This window comes from Oculina patagonica, chromosome 5 (assembly GCF_052425735.1).
Source record: "Oculina patagonica isolate OP01 chromosome 5, crgOcupat, whole genome shotgun sequence".
In the NCBI taxonomy this organism is placed as follows: domain Eukaryota; kingdom Metazoa; phylum Cnidaria; class Anthozoa; order Scleractinia; family Oculinidae; genus Oculina; species Oculina patagonica.
Genome location: NC_135762.1, coordinates 950,922 through 964,149, shown reverse-complemented (window position 1 = coordinate 964,149; position 13,228 = coordinate 950,922). Strand labels below are relative to the sequence as shown.

The following is a 13,228-nucleotide window of genomic DNA, read 5'->3' as shown; positions in this document are numbered from 1 at the left end:
TTGACGGAGCAGAAGCCGCCTTCCGCTCTGTCCACAAGAGATCTGGGAACAAGATCATACCTTACTAGTAGAGTAATACATCTGCACGAAGTCTGGGTTTACACGCAACATTTTATTTATCTATCTGTTGACTGAAGTGTCAATACAACTTTTCACTTGACAAGTAGTTTTTATCCACCAAAGTCTCAAGACATAAAAGCACAGAATTCAAATTACAGTACCTATAAGAAAGATGGAGTCAACACTGTACCTAACAAAACAGACCTTCACGGTCAGGTATTGTAGCTCCTATTGTCCAACTAAGAGACAGCTATTATACTGTCCACCTTACATAGGTATCTATCTTGAAAGCAGATGAAGTGAATGACTAGAGTACTAAGAAATTAGTGTCGTTTTTGGCTTTTCTATGACTTTCCAATTTCAATGCCTCCGTGAAATGACAGATTGTTGCCCAGATGAGCCACCTACACTGTACATACTTTGCAAGTCTGCTTTAACAAGAAAGTTGACTGTAAATTGTTTAAAACTGAGTAGTAACTTAGTGGACTATACGAGTTTATTTGAACAACAAGAAACTGGATAAGCCTAGCTCAAGGAAATACATTTCTTTGTACAGATGAGCCCTGTAATGGGAAAATATTAGCTTACAGCAATTTTAAACCTTTGCAAATAATTAGAATAAAATAAACGATTCCTTTGAACTAGGCTTCAATAGTAGACATAAAACATTAAAACTGGCAGCCACTTCCATGTGAATTGACAGTGACTTGAAAGATTAATAACAAGGGGGTCCCTGAATGGAAGTGAACAATGAAATTACAATAAAATGAGTGGAAATTAATTGACGGGAAAATCGACAGTCAGGATTAAAGAAAACTTATATATTTTAATTTAAAAAGAGAGCTCGTGCACACAGAGACCTCCACTTCAAGGATTGGAAAAAACAATGTTATAGCTACATGCATTTTTCTTGTGTTTATTGGTTGCTGTTGTTGTCGCTGTGTCGTTGCTTATGCCACTATTGTTGTTTTAGAGCTATCTAATAGTTAGGTGAGGTACAAATTAGCTGAACATGTCTTTTCTGATCGACAGGCAGTATAAACTTTTCTCCCTCTCTTTGCTTGAAGGCTTAGTACAGAAATGAAACTTAATTGAAAGTGGTAACAGTGCAGGATGATTGGTTTAAAACAGGAGTGTTCCCATGCCTCCCATTTCACTTTGCTCCTTGACAAAGATCTCAAAGTACTGGTAAATGATGGTGACGGCCAACAGAATTCCTGTTCCAGAACCAATTGCACCTATAAAGACACAAAAAAGATTGTCATCTTAAACGGCATTTGGTATCTTAGACAGTGCACATGTCAACTGCAAATGTTGTAACGGGTCATTCTCAAACTCATTTATAATTCATGAAGTTAAAACAAAAAATCATAACTGTGAAGAAGGTTTGGATACCCGGTCTTAATTAGCATAGAATTTTACGATTTTATTTCTCTGTTTACTCCGTTGTTTTTATTTCGATTGAGAAGATATATCAAACACACAGACAGTCTTTCATCGGCTATCCAAACACCTCGAATTTCGTCAAAAATACTCCTCTGCACACCTTATTTTCAACTTTTTTCCTCGGTGTTTGGATATCTAGATGAAACGCTGTCACTCATGTTTGATACAGGGCAAGTATCGAGACCTACCCATCCCTTATGGTACAATGAGGTACAAATGAAACATTGCAAAGTGTCCATTGCCCACAGTTTTCTGTACACTTACCCATAAAATCAGCCAAGACTGACAGAGCACCAATACAAAGTCCACCAAATGCTGCTGCAGTTGGGATGTACCTGAAATATTTCAAATATTATTAGTGGTTTTTCCAAATTCGAAGACAGGTGAATTTTGCTATTATAAAGTGAGATGATTATTTTACAGCAGCCGTTAGGTTGTTCACTGACACTAAACTTGCCATGACAGCATTTGTACTTTATTATGGCTGGAAGATGTTATGGAAAAGGACAAGAATGCTCAAAGAGCTTGCAAAAACATGGCTGTGTGTATGTACTTGGCTTCAAATTTTCAAGCTCGTCTAGAGTTCTAATCACACATTGTTTATTTTCAACTAATGTTAGTTTTGTGTGCAGGTTACATAAAAAGCAAATAAATAGAGGATATAACATGGATGCATGGAGATTTGAAATTTATCTTCGAGTGTTCATATCGATATCTCACAAGTGAGCGCAGCAAACAAGTGAGATATCAATTTGAACATGAGAAGATAAATTTCATATCTCCAAGCAACCATGTAATATTCTGTTTATTTTATAAACCTACTAACTATAACAATGTTTTTGACGATTTTCCAAAGATTTCTGACCATTTTCCGACGATTTCCGAAGATTTACAATTTGCATAAAAGATTTCCTGGTATTTCATTGATGTTTATATAATAAAAGTAAATATTTACCTGTTGAGTTCGTGGACCATGGATTTATCTCGGTGACCACGCATCACCATCTGCTGCTCCTTGAGCTGCTTGGCAACCTTGAGTTATAACAACACAAGTTAAAAAATTGTCACCCAGTAGATACAGATGATATTCCCTTGACACTCACAGGAAAATGCACGTTCAGTCGAAATTAGAAAAATTCCTATTTTGAGAGTTATATTTTGCAGCAGGAAAAAATTGTGTTGTTATAAAATTTACAGTTTGTGACTATATCTTTGACTCAAAGGTCTTCTTGTGCTGATAGTTTGTCAATTCAAATTAGATGTAAAATGTAGTAAAACTTAAGCGCAAACAACAAAAGATTTTTCCAGTTGCTGTTTGGGGATGTTGGTGACATTGTGTGCTATCCTAAAGGCCTACAAAGAAAGCCCAGCGTCCTCACACTGAACTTCAACTTCAACTGCCAAGTAAAAACTCCAAAAAAATTATGCTGTGATATATTCCACAAACATCCACTAACCCCAAGCTATTGTAGAGTGCTGAATATGCTAAAACTAAAAGTGGTCTACTGATAAAGATAACTATCGTCCGATTTCCATCCTCCCCACCGTTAGCAAAGTAATTGAAAGAGCTGTGCATTCCCAACTTTATGACTACCTTGCTCTAAATAACCTGCTCGCCGTTAATCAATTTGGTTTTAGGCGTGGGAGATCTACCAGTCTAGCTCTAACTCAGTTTACGGACGAGGTACTAGGGAACATGGATAATGGATTAGTAAATGGCGTAGTATTTATTGATCTAAAGAAAGCTTTTGACACTGTTGATCATGGCATTATGTTAGTAAAGCTCAAGAACATAGGAGTAACCAGCACTTATCTGGCCTGGTTCGACTCTTACTTTTCTTCTCGATGTCAGAAAACAGTTATTGGTCAGGCCTCGTCTTCTACTAGAAAGGTGTCTGTTGGTGTTCCTCAAGGGTCAATTTTAGGGCCGCTATTGTTTACCATCTACATCAATGATCTACCTACCGTCCTTCGAAACAGTACTGTTACATTATTTGCTGATGATACGGCCCTTCACTGCTCTTCAGAATCAGCTTTAAGTTTGCAGACTATGCTAAATGAAGACCTTGTCATACTAGCACAGTGGCTTCACGAACACAAACTAACATTAAATGTTTCGAAATCTAAATTTATGCTCATCGGTGGTCCGAAGAAGCTTACTTATTTCAGCGAAGTGGCCTTGTCAATCAATGACAGAAGGCTGGATCGAGTTAATTCTTTTAAGTATCTGGGTGTGATTATCAACGAGAACTTGACTTGGACAGATCATATAGAAAACCTCCGTAGTAAGGTATTACAAAGGTTGGGCTTACTTCGAAGAATTAAGTGTTCTCTACCAAGAGATATCAGAGAACTTTTCGTTAAATCAACTATAATACCTCTGTTAGACTATGCGGATGTCACATGGGGAGACAAAGCCAATTTGACTCTTATGAAGAAAGTCCAAGTTCTGCAAAATTTAGCTGCAAAAATTGTGCTCGATATGCCAAGGCATTCATCTGCTACCGAGGCGCTCCAACAGCTTGGCTGGAATAATTTAATGGAAAGAAGAAGACTTCATAGATTAATTTTGTTTTTTAAGGCATTAAATGGCTTGATTGACTGGGATTTTAATTTTTATAGCGTTAAAGACATTCATAATTATAATACTCGTGGACGAAATGACATTTGTAGGCCCAAGTCATGTCGCTCCTGGGGCCAGAACCGTTTCATTAATCAAGCTGCTCACGAATGGAACATTTTACCCGACAAAGCAAAAAGCGCATTTGACATTTTAACTTTTAAAAGACATATTAGAAGTATTTGATAAGTTTTTTAATTTCTTATATTCATTTTTTAAAATTTAACTTTTTCATCTTCTATTTTTAATATTCACTTTTTAACCATTTTTATCATATTTGTTATTTATTTTATGCAGGGCCCCACTGAAAACCACCTTTTTGTGACGTGGGCTCCCTGCTAAAATATCTTTATTATTATTTATTATTATTATTGTTTCCTGCTCAAGTGAACAAAAAATAGACTTACATCTTTAGCAGATGAGCCAGAAACATCAATCCATGTCTTGGAGAAGAATGCGCAGGAACCCAACATGAAGATGATGTACATCATAGCATGTATTGGGTCCTCTATAATGTGACCTACTGTCTCTGGAGGGGACATGTAATAACACAGGCCACCAGTCGGGTATGATCTCGCAGGACCACCACCAGCTTCCTGAAAAAGCCAAACCACGATAAGGTAAGTATATACTGTAAGCTATGTGAATTAAGGCTGCTAATGGCTCACTGCTCTATCTGCAACAAGTGGGCCAAATTTGAACCACAAATTACACGTAGAGCTCTCATACATAGTCTATGACCTCAATTTCAGACAGCCCTTAGGTGTGATTACATCATCCAACTACACAATTTATTTCCTACACCAAGCTCTCACAAATCAAGAAAAAAGAATTAACACAGAACCACTAAGAAAACTTTGAGAGGACTTACCTCCCATGTGCCAAGAAGACTGACAAAGAAATTTCCAGCAAACTTTGCTGACATCATTTGGGAGATAACGTAAATGTTGGACACAAGAGCACTCTAAAACAAAATAAGAAGTAAAAAGGTAAGGTCAACAATTCTTGTAATGATAACTGTAAGACACTGTTGAGTATTGATACCTAAGATTCAACATACTGTGAGCAATAGCTAACTTCAGTTTTTAACTCCAGGGCCCAGTTGTTCAAAGGGTGGATAATGCTATCCACCCTTTAAATCACTCTCTGGTAGATAAGTGTCAACAAAGCAAACTAAGTGATCCACTGAAAAGTGAATTTCAATGGAAAGCAGTATCTATCCTTTAAACAACTGGGACCAGAATTTTCTGCCCCTACCTGCAAAATGATGGGAATGTTTGAAGTGTAGAACAGCTTGATTGGGTAAGAGCTGTACTGGCCTCTATAACGAGCTGACTTGATTGGCAGATCTACACGGAAGCCCTAAAAACATTATTTTGAAACTCAGTCACACATAAATATATTGTGAAGAAATTATTCAACATGACACGAGCGTGGGACAAAGAAAAAAATCTGAGTCCCCAACGGGAATCAAACCCATGGCCTCCCAGATAGCGATTTTTCAAAGTACCGGTAACTTTAATTCCAGACCTGTGCGGAGGGAGGCACTGTAAGAGTAAAAAGTCTTGCCCAAGAACACAACACAATGACCCCAGCCAGGGCGTGAACCTGGACTTCTCGATCTGGAGTCCAATGCACTAAATATTAGGCCACTGTGTCTCCCATGACAGTTAATGAGTTTAAAGTAAATCATCAACAAGGGATACAGTGTACATGTACAACCAAAATCTCAGAAATTAAATTAAAATGTATGACAGTAAGTATAGAAAATCATTAATTCAATCAAGCTTGAGAACCTGTTTTAAAATAATCTTTGACTTCTGCAACATGTACCTGAGGGCGTAGATCAATAGTAAAACAAAGTTTGGAAGTACACAACAATATTTACCTGGAAGTAAATAACTATGCCAAAGACAAAAATGGTGGCAATCAGGTTGGTGAGATTTGGTAGGTTCTGACGATAAAAGGCCTCACGTAAACCACGGACTTTATCTGTTCTGGTGGCCAGCAGATGGAACAAGGCAATGATAGCTCCCTCGAACTCAGTTCCTGGAAAGAAAAAAAAGTACAAGAATATTTCATTACTTGATTTTTGAGATAGTGTTTTTATTATCTGAATATTATACTCTAGAACATATACCCGTTGAATTGGCCACGCTCATAAAAGAATGCTGTATTTTCTCTGCTATACATAATACAAAGAAAACCATGCAATCCTATTTTGAAAGATTAGCAACTTAGATAAATAATATTACATATCTTGGCAAATAACCAGTCACTTACCCCTGCCAGTATTAATGGTTGCTGGACTGAAGGCTTTCCATACAATAGTCTCACAGATGTTAGTAGCAATAAACAGAGAGATTCTGAAAAAAAAAAAGTTATATAGGATTAAGAAATGGTGGTTGAATCAATTAAGGGCCTCTTTACATGAGAGCCGAGATGAATTTCATCCCGGGATGAATTTCGTCCTGGGATGAAATTTTTTTTATTTTACATGAGCATATCCATCCTGGGATAAGTCATCCCACCCGAGTTGAATTCATCTTGCCTGTGCTTACATAACATTACATTTCATCCCGGGAAGGACTGTTTACATGGGGTTTTTCGTCACGTTTCATCCCGGGATGACATTTCATCCCAGTGTTTCATCCCGGGATGAAATCATGTATCATCATTTAAACAGCAACAAGAAAATGACCAGACACCGAGATGAATTCATCCCGGGACGAAAGTCATCCCAGGACGAAAACTCTCATGTAAAGAGGACCTAAGTTACATTTTTACAGAGCTGATAAGCTGGTGAAAGATGGTTGTATGTTGCAACCTCAACTTTTTACTGTCAAAGAAAGAATTAGAAAATGTTTTGCAAAACTAAACAATTTGAACATTTTAGTGTCGCTGTGCCTGCTTGCAGTCATTTTTCATTTTTAAAAATTGAGTGTTTCAATTATTAATTCTGTGATTGACCGGAATGGCATCCAGGCTAGGAAAGATTAGTTTTCCAAAAGATAAAAACAAATAGCCACTAACCCAGATCCAAGGCCATAACCTTTCTGCAGAAGCTCGTCAAGCAAAAGAACAATCAAGCCGGCACAGAACAGCTGTAAATAGAAAACATCATGTTGATCAATAGCCAGTTTCTCTTTACAAAACCAATAAACTGTCAAGCAGGAAAGTGACGAGAATAAGGAACACCATCAACTTGATGATGTTCCACTTACTTATCAGAACAAACAGTGAAACAAGTTAAAATTTTCAGGACTAGTTATCAATGTTAAGGATTTTGATTTATTTACAGCATACCTGGATGATAATCAAAAGACAGATACCAGGTCCCAGGTCAGAAGGATCACCGTACATTCCAGTCATGACGTACACCACAGCTTGACCAATGGTTATTATCATGCCAAATACTAGGAAACAAAAAACACGATAAATACAAGTTATAGAAGAATGACGTAAGTCAACTTGTGGACAAACTGAACCTGCAGGCAGTACTTACTGGGAATTGGAATGATTTTGGAAGAACAGTTTAGTAGACATGGAGTGTTTAATCTGTATTTATTAATTTTGTAAAACGACTTACATTTTTGTGATCCATTAAAAAGAGCTCTGTCTTTGGGGCTGTCGCCTACTTCAATAATTTTAGAGCCTGCCAGAAGCTGAAAAAAGAATTACAAAAATTAGACTTGATGTTTATAGATTACACTTATGTAAGATTGGATACCTTAAGCATTTAAAAGAACACATGATTCTTTACAACATGTGTCCACCAAAATTAGACAAAAAGGTAAAGTCAAACACCAGGTTTATAGTGATACAAATAAGGTTAATAAAATCAAGATAACAAGATTTAAAAAGTCAGTTCTGATTTAACAATTATGAATAAAGCAACATAACATTACAGCAAGGCGCCCAAAAGTGTGACCACTTTTAATTTATTCACATTCTTTTGTGCAGATTTAATCCAATCGAAGGCCGTGGATAGCTTGCAGTTGACTTCTGATTGGATTAAATCTGCACGAAAGAATGTGAATAAATTAAAAGTGGTCACACTTTTGGGCACCTCGCTGTAAACCTTTTAATATTACAATTTCGCGTCATCACAAAATGTAGCGGCAAATTTGATTGCCTCGTGAAAGAAATGTTGTACATTCGCATGCGTAAGCCAACACTTAATGTGCAAACGGATTCCATCCGCGCTAAGGTGTTCGTTTAGGCTGTTCATTGTTTTATGCTTATTTTGTAACATTCCTTATTTGCATACTGTAAAAGTCTCTTGATAATGGATTCAAGATGACTCCAAAACGTCGAGCAGTATTAAATTTTTCTTGGTTCTTCTTATGTATTTGCTGTAGCAAATCCCTGCTGATCAAATATTACAACTGGATTTTAATATGGCTTGGATGAAAATGTTATGTATGCACATAACAATTTCACCCATATGAGTCTGAGTGTTGATAAAATTGCCATGTGTACCAAATTCATCTGAACCATACTAAAGCTCTAGTGTAGACTAAACAGCCCTATTTTGTGCAAGGGGTTTCTACCTGCATAATAAGTCCTGATGTGACAATTGGAGAAATACCAAGTTCCATGAGGGTACCTAAACAATCACAAAGAAGAAGACAACAAGAACATTAACACAATTCTTCATTAAAATGAGTCCCTTTTCTATGCTGTCCTTTTGCAGCAAGTTAAATAATAGATGTACATACATACGCTTTTGTATAAGATAAGTTTTGACGTCAAAAAAAGCTGTTGCTTTTTCTACCATGTTAACAACCGAAGACCGAAGGTTCTCGGTCGAAACGTCTTGAAAGAAAGTACATTATGAGCCTTGTTTTACGCTCAAATAAGTCAGCATCAGAATTTATAAAGAGCCAGTACCAGCTAGAGAGGGATGCACAGGACAGGAGGCTATGGCGAAAGACTGTTGATGGCCTATGCTTCTGAGAAGGAGTGAGGGCTACTACTACTACTATCAATGTCAACTCCTGACTGCAATTTTGGTATTTTTCGTTACTTTAAGTGAATTTAGCTTTGATGAAAGGGTGAAAAGGGGTACACAAATCAGCAGATCCCTGTTATTTTTTGGCCAAATCTGTCAGTCTGCCACTATTTTCATTGAAATCTAAATCCGAATTTACTTGAAAACTTTGTGTGGTACAGTTTCACTAATAAGAGATGTTGTTGTTGTTGACAAAAGAAGTTTCGCTTTATTGCTTGTGTTTTTTTTTTCAATTTCACCAGCTTATAGACAAACACTGACCAAAGTGATCCAGACTTTGTTTATTATCCATGACCCAAATTTCCTGACATGAAAAAAAGAAATCCAGACCAAAATTCCCAGCTAATTGGCAATCCACTGTTTTTTTCCGAAATCAGTGAATCCACTGAAGGTATTGATAAAAAAAAAGAAAATATTCTATTTAGAATTTAGATCCTTATGGTTATGATTAACTTTGAAAATATGGACAACTGATCAATTAAAATTTTGGACCTGTACAAAGTGTCACATTACAAAGTTATGATCAAAAAGGAAATGCAGCTTTGAATTGTCCAATTGAAGTCATTTTTAAATGCTGTAAAATAATCTAGTTAGTAACAATAACTTATGTTACTATCAAGCATTTCCTCATCCTATTGAAATTCCTTGCTCAGTCACACAATGACTTTGTAAAGTGTTTTACGTGTTACACTTTGTACTGGTCCAAATATTAATTGCTGATATTCTATTTCAAATAAAATCCTTGTGGTAAGGATTTCATTTGAAAGGGACTATTGAATTGGTCAATTAAAATTTTGGACCTGTACAAAGTGTCACATTTAATACAAAGTAATCAAGATATATTTTAACATTTTAAAAAACATTAAATAACTATATCCATGGTTATATATTATACAAAGGGAACTTAAATTTTATGGCTTTGCTACCCACTACATTTTAAATTCTTTCCTTACAAGTTTGTCTTCTTTTCAATGAAAAAGTCATTCAACTGCACCATTAAAGGAAAATACTGTAAAAGACTTGTTCGTGTTTAAATTTTAGTATAAAAATTTAAATTATACCTGAATTTTTCTTCCCATTCAAATATTAGAAAAAAAAAATCAGTCTTCAATATTATACTATGCCTTAAGGCTTTTATCCAACCAGAACACTTTGTACCGGTACAACAAAAACTCGTATTGATGATCATATCGTTATTTGACCTGATTTCGTCAAAATTGGACCGGTAAAAAGTTCTCATATACTTGCCTCTGTTAGAAGCTAAAATCACTCGCATCCAGTAAAAGGGATCTGCAGAATCCGAAGACATGATGCCAAACAAAGGAATCTAAATAAAAAAGAAAGACTACGGTGAAAAGCCATACAAAAAAATTGATTCCACGAGACTAAAATATAAAATATCACAGTAATGCTGTGTTTAAATTCGGCTTTTGTAAAATGCCGGTTGAAACAAAAGGCACTCAGTTATAAAGAATATAAATTATTACTAAAAATCATTTTACAAACCTGGCAGCACACAAGGAAAATGAACAGCGTGATTGCAGTCCATAGTACCTTCTCTCTGAACTGGATCTGCGAGGAAGAAGCGAAGATTGTTTAGAAAATCACGAGAAACAGTATTCATCTATTGCATTTCTGTGTTTGACCACACGCGGACGTACACGTACGCTAAATGTTAACTAAATACTTCTGGCCGCCAATAAGTCCATAAATAAGGAAAACCTTTACATTATCGGCGTTTGTGAAGAAAAGGAGACCTTAGATGCTCCCAAAAATCAATTTAAACAGAGACTTACCTTTCTTTCAGGCTTTGAGACTTCGGGTAAAACGGAAATGAATGGTCGTAACACTTCGAGAAATTTTACTGTGCACGAGAAAAAAACGCATACGTTATTTCTTCCCTAAAACGAGCAGATTATCGCTATATGGTCACACCAACGCAATCTTGAATGTTTAAGATACTTACCACCCATTTTTATAATTTTTTTGTGGCCAGAAATTGGCGGCCTTGACGAAATGAAATATACAATTCAACTGTGGTCAGACAATGGCCACAGCCAAAGAAGAAGAGGATAAAACACGCAACGCGCAGGCTCTTTACGTCATTAGGTTCCAGTCCCTCAAGTGGTTGCGAAAAAATATATCCGCAAGGGGTGCTAAACATGTGCTAAATACTTAGTTATCACAAACAATGACCAAGGAGGCTGACCATACTACGTGAACAAACAACAAAACAAAACAACAAATACTTTGCGAGACACCAACACGAGAAGAACTGTAAAACAGTATTCAATAATATGCACTGACATAAGGCTTTTATCTAGCTAGAACACTTTGTACCGGTACAACGAAAATTCATTAGGTATTTGACCTGATTTCACTAAAATTGGACCGGTAAAAAGTTCTCATATAGTTGCCTCTGTGTTACTGTTTCCGAAGCATATTTCTTCATGTAGTATGATAAGCCTTGCTGTATTGTTGTTATGTTATTTCGTTTTTTAAGCTGATTAGATCTCTTAGCAGATCCTACGTTAGCAGCTTTATCGTTAACGGTCCCTTGCTGTTTTTACTTTTCAATTTATTTGCCCAATTTTCTTTTGGAAAGAGAAAGCTAACCAATTCAAGTAATATGACTGAGAGCGCTTTGATCGTCCATTTAAAGTATGGATTTATACATCACCTAATTTGAATGTGAATTTATGGGTCTTTATGCGTGGGCGAATGGTAAATATATTGAACTAAAATTGTGTTTTTCGGAGTGGACCGGATGTCGCTTACACTTTCATTCGAAACTTGGTATTTTGACTTGGTACTTCTGACGAAGAAAGCGGTCATACTTAGCCATCTACAATAAAATATCCTCAAAGTTTTTACCACGCTTTTCCCCTGCAAGAAAACTAATATAAAACATGATGTAAAATATTAGTTATCTTCTATAAACGAACCTGCAAAAGCAGTGATATTGTACCGGTATTTAAGAAAGATAGCATGACGGACAAAGCTTGTTATCGACCAGTATCTGTTTTGACCGCTCTATCGAAATTGTATGAGAAGGTGATGTTTGATCAAATATATGAAGCCTTTTACTGGAGGCTCTCGCCAAACTATCTCAAGGGTCATTCGTGTTGCACGGCGCTTTTGAAAATGACCGAGGATTGGAGAGCATGTCTTGACAGAAGAGAAACTGTTGCAGTAGTAGCGGTTGATTTAAGTAAAGCGTTTGACTCTGTTTGTCATCCATTGTTGTTAGCCAAACTGAAAGCGTATGGTTTTACAGATGATGCTTTGGAGCTTATGACTGCTTATCTCCTGGGAAGAAGACAAAGGGTTAAACTTGATGGCGTATTCTCTCAGTGGAGAAATATTGGGGCCGGTGTACCACAGGGGTCTTTGCTTGGCCCACTACTGTTTCATATGTATGTCAATGATCTTAATTACTTTGTAGCTAATACTTCTTTGAGGCTGTATGCTGATGACACTACTGAATATGCCTCGGATGCCTCACCAATAGTTCTACAGTATGTCCTTAATTCTGATCTTAGCGTGCTATCAAGATGGTTTGCAAGAAATTATTTACAGATTAATGCTGCAAAAACGCAAGCTGTTTCCATTGGGCCGTCGTCATACGAGTACGAATTCCATCTAAATGATATGATTGTGGTGTCGGGAGATACCCTTAAGATCTTAGGGGTGATCCTAGATAGCAAACTAAATTTTAAGGCGCACATAAGAGTACAGGTTGGAAAAGCATGCGCAAAGGCATCGGCCTTGCGGAGACTACGCAAGTTCATTTCACAGGACGTAATGGTACGTCTTTATAAGGCGTATGTGCTTCCACATTTGGAGTATTGCAGTCCTCTCCTTTTGGGTGTTGGTAACGTGGAGGCTAGTAAAATGGAGAGCACTAGAGATCTATTCTAGGCTATTCAAAGACTGTGTCATACGACACTCTTTTAAGATTAGCTGATATTAAGTCACTAGAGCAACGCAGAGAATTTCAATCATTAGTTCTGCTGTACAAGTGCTTGTACAATCAAGGAGCACCTTACATTAGTGAGTTTTTTAATTTTAAGAATGTTCCGTATAAT

At 36.6% G+C, this 13,228-nt stretch overlaps 1 protein-coding gene across 1 annotated transcript; it reads right to left on the bottom strand.

Annotated features, from left to right (window-relative positions):
* Positions 1–91: 91 nt before the first annotated feature.
* On the bottom strand, positions 92–11,231 carry LOC144654626 (protein transport protein Sec61 subunit alpha). The gene is made up of 16 exons (XM_078514820.1): positions 11,107–11,231; positions 10,937–11,004; positions 10,647–10,712; positions 10,389–10,467; positions 8,680–8,735; positions 7,716–7,791; positions 7,433–7,542; positions 7,160–7,230; positions 6,410–6,492; positions 6,015–6,175; positions 5,384–5,488; positions 4,998–5,090; positions 4,534–4,722; positions 2,462–2,538; positions 1,771–1,841; positions 92–1,298 (listed from the first exon to the last, which is right to left on the bottom strand). Exons 1-16 carry the CDS (start codon positions 11,111–11,113, stop codon positions 1,183–1,185), a joined length of 1,428 nt encoding a protein of 475 aa, XP_078370946.1. The 5' UTR covers positions 11,114–11,231; the 3' UTR covers positions 92–1,182.
* Between the last annotated feature and the right edge of the window lie 1,997 nt (positions 11,232–13,228).